Below are 18,564 nucleotides of genomic sequence, written 5' to 3'. Positions count from 1 at the left end.
TGAAACGCTGAAATCAACCTACAGTGTTGTCCTACATGTCGATGATGTTAGGTAACCTAGTTGAACTTGACGCTACCAAAAAATGCTTTTACAACATAACCCAATACATTTTGAGAGAACCTTAGCACAAACTTAGAGAGATGTGGCCACATCCATATTGAAAAGTCGTCGTCAAGGGAACGGTAGCTAACAGCTCTAGCTAACACAGCTAACAAACAGCTCTAGCTAACACAGCTAACAAACAGCTCTAGCTAACACAGCTAGCAAACAGCTCTAGCTAACATAGCTAGCAAACAGCTCTAGCTAACACAGCTAGCTATCTAACACAGCTCTAGCTAACACAGCTAGCTAACACAGCTAGCAAACAGCTCTAGCTAACACAGCTAACTAACAGCTCTAGCTAACACAGCTAGCTAACAGCTCTAGCTAACACAGCCAGCTAACAGGTCTAGCTAACACAGCTAGCTAACAGCTCTAGCTAACAGCAAACAAGGTTAGTAAACTAACAGCATGGTAATACCCACAATAATAGTCACGTTTGCAGGCAGATCGTGTACATTATTTATTTTATCTTTTTTTTAACTAGACAACTAGTCAGTTAAGAAAAATTACAGCCAAACCCGGACGACGCTGGGCCAATTGTGCGCCACCCTACATATATATTTTTTTTTATCTTTATTTAACCAGGCAAGTCAGTTAAGAACAAATTCTTATTTTCAATGATGGCCTAGGAACAGTGGGTTAACTGCCTGTTCAGGGGCAGAACGACAGATTTGTACCTTGTCAGCTCGGGACATGAACTTGCAACCTTTCGGTTACTAGTCCAACGCTCTAACCACTAGGCTACCATGCCATCCTGATGGGACTCCTAATCACAGCCAGATGTGATACAGCCTGGAATCAAACCAGGGACTGTAGTGACGCCTCTTGCACTGAGATGCAGTGCCTTCGACCTCTGCGCCGCTCGGGAGCTTAAGTAGTACTTCAAAGTATTTTTTACTTAAGTACTTTACACCACTGGACAAACACACAGTGTAGTAGTCAGACACACACACAGTGTAGTAGTCAGACACACACACAGTGTAGTAGTCAGACACACACACAGTGTAGTAGTCAGACACACACACAGTGTAGTAGTCAGACACACACACAGTGTAGTAGTCAGACACACACACAGTGTAGTAGTCAGACACACACACAGTGTAGTAGTCAGACACACACACAGTGTAGTAGTCAGACACACACACAGTGTAGTAGTCAGACACACACACAGTGTAGTAGTCAGACACACACACAGTGTAGTAGTCAGACACACACACAGTGTAGTAGTCAGACACACACACAGTGTAGTAGTCAGACACACACACAGTGTAGTAGTCAGACACACACACAGTGTAGTAGTCAGACACACACACAGTGTAGTAGTCAGACACACACACAGTGTAGTAGTCAGACACACACACAGTGTAGTAGTCAGACACACACACAGTGTAGTAGTCAGACACACACACAGTGTAGTAGTCAGACACACACACAGTGTAGTAGTCAGACACACACACAGTGTAGTAGTCAGACACACACACAGTGTAGTAGTCAGACACACACACAGTGTAGTAGTCAGACACACACACAGTGTAGTAGTCAGACACACACACAGTGTAGTAGTCAGACACACACACAGTGTAGTAGTCAGACACACACACAGTGTAGTAGTCAGACACACACACAGTGTAGTAGTCAGACACACACACAGTGTAGTAGTCAGACACACACACAGTGTAGTAGTCAGACACACACACACAGTGTAGTAGTCAGACACACACACAGTGTAGTAGTCAGACACACACACAGTGTAGTAGTCAGACACACACACAGTGTAGTAGTCAGACACACACACAGTGTAGTAGTCAGACACACACACAGTGTAGTAGTCAGACACACACACAGTGTAGTAGTCAGACACACACACAGTGTAGTAGTCAGACACACACACAGTGTAGTAGTCAGACACACACACACTAGTAGTCAGCAACAAGTGTAGTCAGACACCACACACAGTGCAGTAGTCAGACACACACACAGTGTAGTAGTCAGACACACACACAGTGTAGTAGTCAGACACACACACAGTGTAGTAGTCAGACACACACACAGTGTAGTAGTCAGACACACACACAGTGTAGTAGTCAGACACACACACAGTGTAGTAGTCAGACACACACACAGTGTAGTAGTCAGACACACACACAGTGTAGTAGTCAGACACACACACAGTGTAGTAGTCAGACACACACACAGTGTAGTAGTCAGACACACACACAGTGTAGTAGTCAGACACACACACAGTGTAATAGTCAGACACACACACAGTGTAGTAGTCAGACACACACACACAGTGCAGTAGTCAGACACACACACAGTGTAGTAGTCAGACACACACACACAGTGTAGAAGTCAGACACACACACACAGTGCAGAAGTCAGACACACACACACACAGTGCAGTAGTCAGACACACACAGTGTAGAAGTCAGACACACACACACAGTGCAGTAGTCAGACACACACACAGTGTAGAAGTCAGACACACACACACAGTGTAGAAGTCAGACACACACACACAGTGTAGAAGTCAGACACACACACACAGTGTAGAAGTCAGACACACACACACACACAGTGTAGAAGTCAGACACACACACACACACAGTGTAGAAGTCAGACACACACACACACAGTGTAGAAGTCAGACATACACACACAGTTCAGTAGTCAGACACACACACACAGTGCAGTAGTCAGACACACACACAGTGTAGAAGTCAGAGACACACACACACAGTGTAGAAGTCAGACACACACACACAGTGTAGAAGTCAGACACACAAACACACAGTGTAGAAGTCAGACACACAAACACACAGTGTAGAAGTCAGACACACACACACAGTGCAGTAGTCAGTCACACACACAGTGCAGTAGTCAGACACACACACAGTGCAGTAGTCAGACACACACACAGTGTAGAAGCTGACACACACACACACAGTTCAGTAGTCAGACACACACACAGTGTAGAAGCTGACACACACACACACACACACACACAGTTCAGTAGTCAGAAACACACACAGTGTAGAAGCTGACACACACACACACAGTGCAGTAGTCAGACACACACACACACAGTGTAGAAGCTGACACACACACGCAGTGTAGAAGCTGACACACACACACAGTGTAGAAGCTGACACGCACACACACACACACAGTTCAGTAGTCTGTCACACATAAAATGAGAGATGGATGGTGGAGATAATATCCTTTCTATTGGCAAGTATATTACTGTCTCAGCAGCAGTGCTGCACGGGGAATGAGAAACACCACAGACACACACACACCGGACTTAGAGGCAAGAGAGGGCGAATCCTGGCGAGATTAACTCCTCCCTCCACCTCTTCCCTCCACCTCTTCCCTCCACCTCTTCCCTCCACCTCTTCCCTCCACCTCTTCCCTCCACCTCTTCCCTCCACCTCTTCCCTCCACCTCTTCCCTCCACCTCCTCCCTCCACCTCCTCCCTCCACCTCCTCCCTCCACCTCCTCCCTCCACCTCCTCCCTCCACCTCTTCCCTCCACCTCTTCCCTCCACCTCCTCCCTCCACCTCCTCCCTCCACCTCCTCCCTCCACCTCCTCCCCCCACCTCTTCCCTCCACCTCCTCCCTCCACCTCCTCCCTCCATTCTATTGGCCAATCACTTCATAATAAGATGATTGATCTCTGATCGTGGATTTGCTACCAAAGTTACTCTCGTAACTGCAATATTCTCTGCTTTTCTGAAACATGGTTTTCGGGACAAAATACACCCCCCCCATGGCTGTCCAGCTCGATAGATTCTCCATTCACTGAGCAGACAGGACAGTAGGGTCAGGGAAATGGAGAGGGAAAGCGAGGTGCCTCTTCATCAACAACAAATGGCGTTCTGACGCCAGTGTAAGTGGTAGTCACGTCCCATTGTTCCCCCGTCTTGAAACTACCTGGATGGTCAACTGCCGACCCTTCTGCCTCCCGAGGGAGTTTTCAGCTGTTATCGTTGTGTACATTCCACCTCAGGACAAGGAATATAACAAACTGACACTTATCAAACTGTACGAGGCTGTAAACGTACATCCGGAGGCTGCCTTCCTTGTCGCCAGCGATTTGAATTCAGTGTCATTTAGACACGTGATGCTCAACTTCCATCAACACGTCTCCTCAGCCACTAGGGATGTTAACGTCCTAGGCCACTGTTACTTTACCCACAAGGAAGCATACAAGGCCCTGCATCGTCCGCCATTCGGCAAATCAGATCATGACTCCGTACTCCTGCTTCCTGTTTAGAGGCAGAAGGTTAAACAGGAACTGACCGTGACTAGCTTCGTTGAAGAATGGTCAATAGAATCAGAGACTATGCTACAGGACTGCTTGGCTAGCGCTGATTGGAATATATTCTGAGCTAACCACCCTCTGTCACCGGCTTCATAAGGAAATGCATCAGCGACGTTGTCCCCAATCAAATGAGCTACCACACACAGAGCTACCACACAGAGCTACCACACAGAGCTATCCCAGACAACCCTGAGACTACCACACACAGAGAAAATCACAAACAACCCTGATGCAACCACACACAGAGCTATCCCAGACAACCCTGAGACAACCACACACAGAGCTATCCCAGACAACCCTGAGACTACCACACACAGAGCTACCACACAGAGCTATCCCAGACAACCCTGATGCTACCACACACAGAGCTATCCCAGACAACCCTGAGACTCCCACACACAGAGCTACCACACACAGAGCTATCCCAGACAACCCTGAGACTACCTCACACAGAGCTATCCCAGACAACCCTGAGACTACGGCCGAGAACAGGAGCAAGTACCACAAGTCCTGCTACGACCTCCGTAGAGTCATCAAAACAAGCAAAAGGACAATATAGGAATAATGTGGAATCATATTACACCGGTTCTGACGCCCACCGCGTGGCAGGGTCAAGGGTCGATTATGGATTACAGAGGAAGACCAAAGGAAGAAAGATTTAACTGAGAAAACATAAGATTAGAGCCTCCAGAGTGGCACAGCGGTCTAAGGCACTGCCTCACAGTGCTAGAGGCATCCCTACAGACCCTGGTTCTATTCCAGGCTGTATCACAGCGGTCTAAGGCACTGCCTCACAGTGCTAGAGGCATCCCTACAGACCCTGGTTCTATTCCAGGCTGTATCACAGCGGTCTAAGGCACTGCCTCACAGTGCTAGAGGCATCCCTACAGACCCTGGTTCTATTCCAGGCTGTATCACAGCGGTCTAAGGCACTGCCTCACAGTGCTAGAGGCATCCCTACAGACCCTGGTTCTATTCCAGGCTGTATCACAGCGGTCTAAGGCACTGCCTCACAGTGCTAGAGGCATCCCTACAGACCCTGGTTCTATTCCAGGCTGTATCACAGCGGTCTAAGGCACTGCCTCACAGTGCTAGAGGCATCCCTACAGACCCTGGTTCTATTCCAGGCTGTATCACAGCGGTCTAAGGCACTGCCTCACAGTGCTAGAGGCATCCCTACAGACCCTGGTTCTATTCCAGGCTGTATCACAGCGGTCTAAGGCACTGCCTCACAGTGCTAGAGGCATCCCTACAGACCCTGGTTCTATTCCAGGCTGTATCACAGCGGTCTAAGGCACTGCCTCACAGTGCTAGAGGCATCCCTACAGACCCTGGTTCTATTCCAGGCTGTATCACAGCGGTCTAAGGCACTGCCTCATAGTGCTAGAGGCATCCCTACAGACCCTGGTTCTATTCCAGGCTGTATCACAGCGGTCTAAGGCACTGCATCTCAGTGCTAGAGGCGTCACTACAGACTCTGGTTCCTTCCCGGGCTGTGTCACAACCAGCCAGGATCAGGAGCCCCATAGGGCGGCGCACAATTGGCCCGGCGTCGTCCAGGTTAGTGGAGGGTCTGGCAGGGGGGGGGGGCTTAACTTGGCTCATAGCACTCTAGCGACTCCTTGTGGTGGGCCGGGTGCCTGCAGGCTGACAACGGTCCTCAGTTGAACGGTGTTTCCGCCGACACATTGGTGCGGCTGACTTACGGGTTAAGTGGGCAGGTGTTAATTAAGAAGCGCGGTTTGGCAGGTCGTGTTTTCGGAGAGGAAGCATGGCTCAACCTTCGCCTCCCGAGCCCGTTGGGGAGTTGCAGCGTTGACACAAGATCAAAATGGGGGTAAACAACAAACAAACAAAAATAAAACATTTTTTTTAAATATATATATATATATATATAAGATGTATTTATTTTTATGTTTAGGACCCCAATTAGAGTTGTAACCAAGGAGCTGATGGTGGACTACAGGGAACAGGGGGGAGGTCTTAAAAATGGTCTCCATGGGTACAGTCGTGAAGAAGGAGCGACAGTGCCTCTTCCCCCCTCAGAAGGTTAAAAAATAATAATAATAATGTTGAAAATGTTTGAAATTCCTCAAAATGTTCTACAGCTGCACCATTGAGAGCAGTTTGACTGGCGACATCACTGCCTGGTATGACAACAACCACCGTCCTCGATCGTGAGGCGCTACAGAGGGGTGGTGCGGACAGCCCAACACATCGCACTACAGACGGGTGGTGCGGACAGCCCAACACATCGCACTACAGAGGGGTGGTGCGGACAGCCCAACACATCGCACTACAGAGGGGTGGTGCGGACAGCCCAACACATCGCACTACAGAGGGGTGGTGCGGACAGCCCAACACATCACACTACAGAGGGGTGGTGCGGACAGCCCAACACATCACTCCAGACACCCAAAGCCATAGACTTTTCTCTTTGCATCCACACGGCAAGTGCTATCGGTGCATCACGTCTGACAACCAACAGGATCCTGAACAGCTTCTATCCCCAAGCCAGAGGAATGCTACACAGCTAACAGAATAATTACAGACAGACAGACAGACAGACAGACAGACAGACAGACAGACAGACAGACAGACAGACAGACAGACAGACAGACAGACAGACAGACAGACAGACAGACAGAGAAGGGGGGTGGAGGCAGACAGAGAGAGAGAGAGAGAGAGAGAGAGAGAGAGAGAGAGAGAGAGAGACAGACAGACAGACAGACAGACAGACAGACAGACAGACAGACAGACAGACAGACAGACAGACAGACAGACAGACAGACAGACAGACAGACAGACAGACAGACAGACAGACAGACAGACAGACAGACAGACAGACAGACAGACAGACAGACAGACAGACAGACAGAGAAGGGGGGTGGAGGCAGACAAAGAAAGAGACAGAGCACTAAAGATGGAGAGAGAAAAAGAGAGAGATGGGTGCATCTGTATCTGTCTGACTGACTGACTGTCTGGTGTCTGTCTGACTGTGCTCTTTAAATAATGGAGCCAATAAGATTCGGAGCACTGACTGAAGCACATCTCTGAATAGGGCCAGGGGTTCACCGCTCCAGAGACCAGACAAATCATAAAGTGTAAATTTGCATTCATCACTGAAGAGTAATGGAACAAGTCACAGCTGTGACTGTGTCATAAATGGCACCCTATTCCCCTTTATAGTGCACTATTTTTAACCAGAGCCCTATGGCTTAGAACTCTGAATATCAAGGTCCAAGAATTTCATTTTTCATTAGGCATTTATTGCAACTAAGACATCCCTGGCATCGGCTAACTTCCCAAGACTTTGTGAATAAGAAATGTAATAGATTAACTTTGAAGAAGAGAAAAACGCAAAACTCTTGAGTCAACTATAATAATATAATATTATAACCTTCTGTAATACATATTTATCAACATACAAAACTTCCCCATGGCATCTGATGTCGTCAGTAGTACCATGATAAAAGTGAAGTGAAGAGACAGAATAATGCTGTGATTTTAAACATCGGGTGAGTTATGTTTCCATCAGAATCCTCATCGTCATAGTTCTGCAATGACGTGGTCAAACAACCTCTCTTTGACATACCTTTAGGCCTAATTTTTTTTAAATCACACAGCAACTCAAATACGTTTTCAACATGATTGACATAGTTACCTGTTCCAATAACTTTCTGTATCTCTGTGTGGCTTGTTGAATGAGATCACGGACTTTCCATCCCTCCTTACACGGAACCACGACACTCGTCTGTCCAAATGTCACTGTCACTTTCATGATGATGATGATGATGATGATGATGGTGGTGGTTTCTTCATTCAAGTTAGCGCTTTTTGGAATGTCCAGAAGTTCCTTCCTTGATCACTTTCTCTGCATCAACAGGTGTTTTTGAGTTTTGTCTTGACTCACGGAATGCAAATAATGATTTATATCCTGTACACTTGTGTCAGGTTAGTAACTCTAAAATACTCAACGAATAGATTCCCACGAAGCGCTATTATATATCATTATATAGCTAATAGCTAGCCGGCTGCAGTTACTTGTACAGTAGCAGATATGCTAACTTATTTTTATATTCATTTGACTAGCATCCACACCAAAGTCATGTAGCAAGATGCTATCACATATAGTCTATGTGATGCTATCGCTAGCAGCTACCTAGCACAACTCGCTAACCAACAAAGTTCCAACTAACTAAAACGTTAGATACTGTTAGCTAGCTAAACAAGTCAGCAAAGAAGTGAGTAAAAACCGTCATATATATATATAAAAAAATATCTATATCTAAATTAGGTAGCTGATCACACTTTATAAACGTGTTTTACCAAGTTGACTTGGGGAAAAGATGGATACTAACGTAACGGGCTCAGGTATCACTATTCCACAAGTTTTCCTTGTTCCTTCTCCTCCTTCTTCTTCTTCTTCTCCTCCTCTTTCTTCTTCTTCTCCTTCTTCTTTAGGCCGGTTTCGTGTTCTGATTCGCACCAATAAACGTATGCTGTAATAAGAGTACTTTTTAAAATATTTTTTGAGATATATATATATATATATTGGGTGTAAAGATAAAGTTATCAACGTAGCTAGTCAGACTTTAGTCGATGGTTAACTTTTGTAAGTAAAAAAAAAAAGAAAGTTCCTGTCTGTTCCTTTCAGCTCTGACCAGTTCCCGAACACACTAGGGGCCATTCACTAGTTACCACAGCCACAAGGTTTTTACCCACGCCTATTTCTACAATTTATCTTCTTATTTAAAATCTGATTTTAATCCTAACCTAAACCTTCATCTTAACCACACTTGGTAACATTATGCCTAACCATAACCTTAAATTAAGACTAAAAATCACTTGTTTTTTTTACGATATAGTCAATTTTGACTTGTGGATGTATGGAAACCAACTCAACTCGTTGCTGTCACTTTGTTGACGGGACAATGCCTTATTTCAAAGGAGGGACGCAGGGTTGTCACTAGTTACCGCAGCCACAAAGTCAAAATTGGCCTATAGGCAAAAAAAATCATGAAAACAAACATTTGCTTGTTGGTCCTCATTTAAGGTTAGGCATAAGGTTACCAGTGTGGTTAGGTTTAGGTTTAAAATCAGATTTTAAGAGACATTTAGACACCTCTTCAACAGGAGGTTGAATACATTTGGTTTGGTCCATAAAACCCTCATCAACTTTTACAGATGCACCATCGAGAGCATCCTGTCAGGCTGTATTACCACCTAGTACGGCAACTGCACCGTCCGCAACCGCAGGATTCCCCAGAGGGGGGTGCATCACCGGGTGCATCACGCACCACTGGGGGCACACTGCAGCACCTGTTGTCACAGGAAGGCCAAAAAGATCATCAAGGACCACCCGAGCCACGTCCTGTTCACCCCGCTACTATCCAGAAGATCAAATCAAATCAAATGTATTTTATATAGCCCTTCGTACATCAGCTGATATCTCAAAGTGCTGTACAGTAACCATCAAGCACAACCCGAGCCACGTCCTGTTCACCCCGCTACCATCTAGAAGATCATCAAGGACCACCCGAGCCATGTCCTGTTCACCCCGCTACCATCCAGAAGACCATCAAGGACCACCCGAGCCACGTCCTGTTCACCCCGCTACCATCCAGAAGACCATCAAGGACAACCCGAGCCACGTCCTGTTCACCCCGCCACCATCCAGAAGACCATCAAGGACAACCCGAGCCACGTCCTGTTCACCCCGCTACCATCCAGAAGACCATCAAGGACCACCCGAGCCACGTCCTGTTCACCCCGCTACCATCCAGAAGACCATCAAGGACCACCCGAGCCACGTCCTGTTCACCCCGCTACCATCCAGAAGACCATCAAGGACCACCCGAGCCACGTCCTGTTCACCCCGCTACCATCCAGAAGACCATCAAGGACCACCCGAGCCACGTCCTGTTCACCCCGCTACCATCCAGAAGACCATCAAGGACCACCCGAGCCACGTCCTGTTCACCCCGCTACCATCCAGAAGACCATCAAGGACCACCCGAGCCACGTCCTGTTCACCCCGCCACCATCCAGAAGACCATCAAGGACCACCCGAGCCACGTCCTGTTCACCCCGCTACCATCCAGAAGACCATCAAGGACCACCCGAGCCACGTCCTGTTCACCCCGCTACCATCCAGAAGACCATCAAGGACCACCCGAGCCACGTCCTGTTCACCCCGCCACCATCCAGAAGACCATCAAGGACCACCCGAGCCACGTCCTGTTCACCCCGCCACCATCCAGAAGACCATCAAGGACCACCCGAGCCACGTCCTGTTCACCCCGCTACCATCCAGAAGACCATCAAGGACCACCCGAGCCACGTCCTGTTCACCCCGCTACCATCTAGAAGAAAGGTCAGTTATTACTCCATTGGTTAAAAACAACAAGAATGTAACGATGTAGAAATTCAACATATGTTTAAAACGATCATGTGGTTTGTCATAGACCAGGGGGTATTTCAAATCTTATCCCATGAGGTCCAGAGCCTGCTGGTTATCTGTTCTACCTGATCATTCATTGCACCTACCTGGTGTACCAGGTCTGAATCAGTCCTTGATTAGACGGGAGTAATTCCTCACGCTTCCAGGTTCAGATTTTGAATTTGAGGGTCGTAGACTGTCAGTTACTGTCTATGACTTTGGTGTTACTGTAAATTATAATGACATTTTTCCAACAACAAAAAAACAGCTGTTTATTATATCAAGTGTTGGGGCTGTCGTTATGTTGAGAAACGCAGTAGGAGAAGAGTGGGTTTGAACCAGCGACTTCACTGGGGGACGCTGTGTGTAAACTGTCCCGTTTAGGCTACTTGTGAAAGGAGCACAGTACCTCCTGTGACAGAGGATATTCAATTGGCATATTTATTTTCCTGTCCACGGAAGATAACCTCATGCTGAACTTCATCTAACCGTGAAATTGAGAAATACAATATTTTTTCCTTGAAAAACCTAGCCTGTTTAAAATAGCAACTCATAGTAGAATAGGGAGAATGAACAGCATTTTAGTAGTTCACCCAGTTTCAAATCAAATCAAATCAAATCAAATTTTATTTGTCACATACACATGGTTAGCAGATGTTAATGCGAGTGTAGCGAAATGCTTGGCTTCTAGTTCCGACAATGCAGTAATAACCAACAAGTAATCTAACTAACAATTCCACACAGCCTTGAAGCATCGTTGAAGCATCGTTACCCATCGCTCCACAAAAGCTTAGTTGTTCCCCTTGCAGCACCCCGCTGACTAGCTGCCATTTCACATTTGTAGATTCAACGAAGCAAATCATAAATAAACCATTTAGTTGAGTTATGTGATGATTTGTATTATATATCCCTGCAATGGGGCTCCCGAGTAACGTAGAGGTCTAAGGCACTGCATCTCACTGTTTGAGGTTGTCACTACAGACACCTCTGGTTCAAATCCAGGCTGTAATCACAACCGGCTGTGTATTGGGAGTCCCATAGGGCGGTGCACAATTGGTCCGGGTTTGGCCGGTTGTAGGCCGTCATTGTAAATAAGAATTTGTTCTTAACTGACTTTTTTTTTCTTACAAACAACATTTGTATTTATGTTCTTTCTGTTCTACTCGAATGGCATGTGAAAGCGACAAATCCAGGTGCACCCTGGGAGCTGCACTCTTCCATTCATTGAAGAAATTCAGTTAAACCCAAGTCCCATTCATGTTTATTTTTTTTACATATCCACTAAGTGCAACTTTATGTGCATTGTTTGTGGATTGGTTTCATTTGACTTCATATAGCTGCGGGAACGAAAACAGTCGGCCAGATTTAGCTGTTTACTACCCAAGAGGCGACGCTGATGATGAGAAGCAGGTACAGGGAGTGGACATTTTAATTAAAAACAGACATGGAACAGGACAGGACCAGCGTCAGAACAAAACGACATTCAACAATAATACTGAAGCGGGGAACAACCTGGGGAACAGACAGATATAGGGTAGGTAATGAAAACAGATGATTGAGTCCAGGTGTGTCCAATGACTCGCTGATGCGCGTGACGAGGGAAAAGGGTGTGTGTAATGACTGTGGCAGGTGTGTGTAGTACTGGGCAGCCTGGCGCCCTCGAGTGCCAGGGAGGGAGAGCGGGAGCAGTCGTGACACTTATGAAATATTTATAATAAATATTTTGTCTAAAACAATTTGCTAATTGATAAAATATATACATAATCACTTACTAGTAAACTAGCAAACCTTCTTGAATCATGTCATCAAGCTAATTATACTTTTTATACTCAAAACTAATCATATTCATGTTGTCAACAAGTGTAACTATCGACTAAGATGTTGTAATAGCTAATAGTTGGCTAATGGTTGTTGTTTTACTATCCCTCTTGAAGATATTGATATGCAGAGGGGGTGGCAGGGTAGCCTAGTGGTTAGGGTGTTGCACTAGTAGCCAAAAGGTTGCAAGATCAAATCTCCTGAGCTGACAAGGTAAAAAAAAAAAACTGTTTTTCTGCCCCTGAACAAGGCAGTTAAACCCACTGATCCTAGACCGTCATTGTAAATAAGAATTTGTTCTTAACTGACTTGCCTGGTTAAATAAAGATAAGAAAAAAGAGACTGGAGGAGATGGAGAGACAACAGCGCACTCAAGGTTTGGATCCCACTGCCCAATCATCAATATGGTCCGGAGTTTATGTCAAAACAAGGCTACATCGTCCTGACAGTCTGCTGGGTGCTGAGAATGTCCATGACGAGAAGATGTAGAGAAGCAGTCATCCGCTGTAGAGATCACATTGGCATTTGAGTGGTTCTACACAGTGTGATATCTCTCTGCATAGGAATTATTCTCTGCACGATAGGGAAGTTCAAGGCCCCACACATTTTGTTCTCCTACACCATCTGTGACCAGGGTAGGTTCCTCAATTGCATGTGTATGCCTTGAATTGATGTAAGTGTATTTTTTGTAAATTGACATGATTTCCCCCCCCCCCCTGCTTTTCTCTCCCCACAGTGTGCCTCTTGGCTACAGAACTTCCCTAAAAGGTTTGCTCCTGTGACCCTGTTAACGTTGCAGTGACTGCTGGCAGAGCCGTCATCAGAGACATCATTTTCGTTTGCATAAATGGTAATAAGGAATCATTTTCTATTACTTATAGCTTATCAACCACATTACAGCAACATAACAGCCATTTTACAGCAACATATCAACAACATAACAGCAACATCACAGCCACTTTACAGCAACATAACAGCAACATAACAGCAACATTACAGCAACATAACAGCAACATAACAGCCACTTTACAGCAACATAACAGCCACTTTACAGCAACATTACAGCAACATAACAGCCACTTTACAGCAACATTACAGCAACATAACAGCAACATTACAGCAACATTACAGCAACATAACAGCAACATTACAGCAACATAACAGCAACATAACAGCAACATAACAGCAACATAACAGCAACATCACAGCCACTTTACAGCAACATTACAGCAACATAACAGCAACATAACAGCAACATTACAGCAACATAACAGCCACTTTACAGCAACATTACAGCAACATAACAGCAACATAACAGCAACATTACAGCAACATAACAGCCACTTTACAGCAACATTACAGCAACATAACAGCAACATAACAGCAACATTACAGCAACATAACAGCCACTTTACAGCAACATTACAGCAACTTTACAGGAACATTAGTTAGATTACTTGTTGGTTATTACTGCATTGTCGGAACTAGAAGCACAAGCATTTCGCTACACTCACATTAACATCTGCTAACCATGTGTATGTGACAAATAAAATTTGATTTGATTTTATTTGATTTGAACATAACAGCAACATAACGGCCACTTTACAGCAACATTACAGCAACATTACAACAACATTACAGCCACTTTACAACAACATTACAGCAACATTACAGCAACATATCAACAACATTACAGCAACATAACAGCCACTTTACAGCAACATTACAGCAACATAACAGCCACTTTACAGCAACATAACAGCCACTTTACAGCAACATTACAACCACTTTACAGCAACATTACAGCAACATTACAGCCACTTTACAGCAACATAACAGCCACTTTACAGCAACATAACAACCACTTTACAGCAACATAACAACCACTTTACAGCAACATAACAACCACTTTACAGCCACTTTACAACAACATATCAACCACATTACAGCAACATATCAACCACATTACATCAACATATCAACCACATTACATCAACATAACAACCACTTTACAGCAACATATCAACCACTTTACATCAACATATCAACCACATTACATCAACATATCAACCACTTTACATCAACATATCAACAACATTACAGCAACATATCAACCACTTTACAGCAACATTACAGCAACATATCAACCACATTACAGCCAATTACGGGTTTGGCCCAGCGTCGTCCGGGTTAGGGGAGGGTTTGGCCCAGCGTCGTCCGGGTTAGGGGAGGGTTTGGCCCAGCGTCGTCCGGGTTAGGGGAGGGTTTGGCCCAGCGTCGTCCCGGTTAGGGGAGGGTTTGGCACAGCGTCGTCCGGGTTAGGGGAGGGTTTGGCCCAGCGTCGTCCGGGTTAGGGGAGGGTTTGGCTCAGCGTCGTCCCGGTTAGGGGAGGGTTTGGCCCAGCGTCGCCCGGGTTAAGGGAGGGTTTGGTCGGCAGGGATGTCCTTGTCCCATCACGCACTAGCGACTCCTGTGGCGGGCCGGGCGCAGTCCACGCTGACACGGTCGCCAGGTATATCATGTTTCCTCCGACATATTGGTGCGGCTGGCTTCAGGGGTTAAGCGAGCATTGTGTCAAGAAGCAGTGCGGCTTGGTTGGGTCGTGTTTCAGAGGACACACGGCTTTCGACCGCCTCCCCGTACAGACGGGAGTTTACGGGAGTTGCAGCGATGGGACAAGACTGTAACTACCAATTAGATACTGCGAAATTGGGGAGAAAAAAGGGGGTAAAAATAAATAAGCTTCCTCGAGTACATCTACCGCAAGTTTGAGGAGGACAATCTTTGCAACGTCTGTCCGGCCTGTACCCAATACATGATGGCAGGTTCAGCTGATGGCAACAAGAAACTCTACAGGTTCAAGAAAGCAAACTAGTGTTGTTTTTTAATGTAAAACTGCAGGAGTGTAGGAGTGCGACTTTTACGTAATCAGTAGTTGTCTCAAATAATGACGATCTTAAAACTATTTTACATTCATGGCGGAGAGTTTCTATGAACACCTTGCTTCTTAAATAAAGATTTGTTTTTCTTTTTGTTTACGTTCTTGTTGTCAGTGTTTACATTTCCAAACAGATATCTGTAAAGCCTGTTGTATCCCAGTATTTATTTATGTAAATACATTTGAAAAATCACACAAAAATGTATTATCTTGTTTTGTTTGACATGTTAGAGCTGAGGAGCCAGGTTAGGGCCGAGGAGCCAGGTTAGGGCCGAGGAGCCAGGTCAGGGCCGAGGAGCCAGGTTAGGGCCGGGGAGCCAGGTTAGGGCCGAGGAGCCAGGTTAGGGCCGAGGAGCCAGGTTAGGGCCGAGGAGCCAGGTTAGGGCCGAGGAGCCAGGTCAGGGCCGAGGAGCCAGGTCAGGGCCGAGGAGCCAGATTAGGGCTGAGGAGCCAGGTTAGGGCCGAGGAGCCAGGTTAGGGCCGAGGAGCCAGGTTAGGGCTGAGGAGCCAGGTTAGGGCCGAGGATCCAGGTTAGGGCCGAGGAGCCAGGTTAGGGCTGAGGAGCCAGGTTAGGGTTGAGGCCGAGGAGCCAGGTTAGGGCCGAGGAGCCAGGTTAGGGTTGAGGCTGAGGAGCCAGGTTAGGGTTGAGGCCGAGGAGCCAGGTTAGGGCCGAGGAGCCAGGCTTGAGCTGAGGAGCCAGGTTAGGGCTGAGGAGCCAGGTTAGGGCTGAGGAGCCAGGTTAGGGCTGAGGAGCCAGGCTAGAGCTGAGGCTGAGGAGCCAGGTTAGGGCTGAGGAGCCAGGTTAGGGCCGAGGAGCCAGGTTAGGGCCGAGGAGCCAGGTTAGGGCCGAGGAGCCAGGTCAGGGCCGAGGAGCCAGGTTAGGGCTGAGGCTGAGGAGCCAGGTTAGGATCGAGGAGCCAGGCTGGGGCTGAGGCTGAGGAACCAGGTTAGGGCTGAGGCTGAGGAGCCAGGTTAGGGCTGAGGAGCCAGGTTAGGGCTGAGGCTGAGGAGCCAGGTTAGGATCGAGGAGCCAGGTTAGGGCTGAGGAGCCAGGTTAGGGCTGAGGCTGAGGAGCCAGGTTAGGATCGAGGAGCCAGGCTGGGGCTGAGGCTGAGGAACCAGGTCAGGGCTGAGGCTGAGGAGCCAGGTTAGGGCTGAGGCTGAGGAGCCAGGTTAGGGCTGAAGCTGAGGAGCCAGGTTAGGGCCGAGGAGCCAGGTTAGGGCTGAGGAGCCAGGTTAGGGCTGAGGAGTCAGGTTAGGGCTGAGGAGCCAGGTTAGGGCTGAGGCTGAGGAGCCAGGTTAGGGCCGAGGAGCCAGGCTGGGGCTGAGGCTGAGGAGCCAGGCTGGGGCTGAGGAGCCAGACTTCTATGATGAAGTATTTCTAGCCAAAGACTGTGAAGTGTTCACCATGAGATTCACAATGCTGTGAAGAATGTCAGTACTAGAATGGGTTGAGAAACATGTTTCTTTCACTGTTTTTTGGCCTGAATTTTGAGCAACATGTAACTTCAACTATTTTGGTTTGAATTTACTTAAATTCTTGTTTTATTTATGTAGACTCAAGCCAAAGGCAGTTGTGGGACACCACATTGGAAAGCAGCTAGGGAAACTGCTAGAAGGGTCAACAAGCTTGAAGAGGAGTGTGTTGAGATTTGACGTATGCAGGAAATGGCTTCCTTCTCAGGGTACTAAACATGTGTAGATGGGAAATCTGAGGTATTAGATGTTATGGCATTACGATGTAATTCAGATGTTTGATGTGTATCGATTTGAAATAGCTTTAATGATGTTTTAAACTCTGCTTTCAGATATATGAATCCAGAAGGGGCCGGCAAACAGCTGGTGAGGAAGTCGAATAGGTAATTTATACACATATTTTATATTTTTTTATTTTATCTTTATTTTTCCAGGCAAGTCAGTTAAGAACAAATTCTTATTTTCATTGACGGCCTAGGAACAGTGGGTTAAACTGCCTTGTTCAGGGGCAGAATGTCAGATTTTTTTGTCAGCTCGTGGACTTGATTTTTCAACCTTTCGGTTACTAGTCCAACGCTCTAACCTCTAGACTACATGCCACTATGCCATTTATATAATATATGCCACTTAGCAGACGCTTGTATCCAAAGCCACTTAGTCATGTGTGCATGCATTTTTTCATTTTAAAGGTCAATAGCTACCTCTCCCGATGTGCTCAGACAACAAAGTACAAACCAGGTTTGTTGACTTTATATACTTTGAGGCCTTTTTTATGTCAACTTGAATGTCTACTTTTCATATAAATGCTGGAGCCTTCACAGTGAGGACAAGAAGTGCTGACTGCATGAAAGACAGAAGAGGGACATCCTCCATGTTGTCCAGAAGCTACAGAACCAGTCTAAAGTTTGGACACACCTTCTCATTCAAGGGTTTTTCTTTATTTTTTACTATTTTCTACATTGTAGAATATTAGTGAAGACATCAACACTGTGAAATAACACATATGGAATCATATAGTAACCAAAAAAAAGTGCTAAACAAGTCCAAATATTCTTCAAAGTAGCCACCCTTTGCCTTGATGACAGCTTTGCACACACTTCGCATTCTCTCAACCAGCTTCACCTGGAATGCTTTGCCAACAGTCTTGAAGGAGTTCTCACATATGCTGAACACTTATTGGTTGTTTTTCCTTCACTCTGCGCTCCAACTCATCCCAAACCATCTCAATTGTGGAGGCCAGATAAATATACTGTAGCCTGTAGCTTAACAATAATAAGTTGAAATGAGTTTTTAGTTGCTGATTCGTAGGTAAACCGGAGGTGAACAAGATTTGAATCATGTCCTGTTTTTCTTTACCTTTACTCAAATTCTTATGGTCACCCTCCCTTCACATTTCTCACTGTCAATCATGAATTATAATTCTTTTAAGTTTTTTTAAACCAGTCAAACGTAAATTCGACAAT

The 18,564-nt window shown here is 46.2% G+C and overlaps 1 protein-coding gene across 1 annotated transcript in view; it reads right to left on the bottom strand.

Moving 5' to 3' along the window:
• Positions 1–8,999, bottom strand: part of LOC109886741 (partitioning defective 3 homolog B) — a 174,008-nt gene extending 165,009 nt beyond the window's left edge. Inside the window, exon 1 of the mRNA XM_031801812.1 lies at positions 8,092–8,999. Within this exon, the coding sequence (XP_031657672.1) occupies positions 8,092–8,208 (117 nt within the window). The 5' untranslated portion in view covers positions 8,209–8,999. The remainder of the gene's footprint in view (positions 1–8,091) is intronic.
• Positions 9,000–18,564: the final 9,565 nt, after the last annotated feature.

The sequence above is a fragment of the Oncorhynchus kisutch genome, linkage group LG2 (assembly GCF_002021735.2).
Source record: "Oncorhynchus kisutch isolate 150728-3 linkage group LG2, Okis_V2, whole genome shotgun sequence".
In the NCBI taxonomy this organism is placed as follows: domain Eukaryota; kingdom Metazoa; phylum Chordata; class Actinopteri; order Salmoniformes; family Salmonidae; genus Oncorhynchus; species Oncorhynchus kisutch.
Note: the sequence above shows the minus strand (reverse complement) of the source record. Positions and strands in the feature narration are given on the sequence as shown.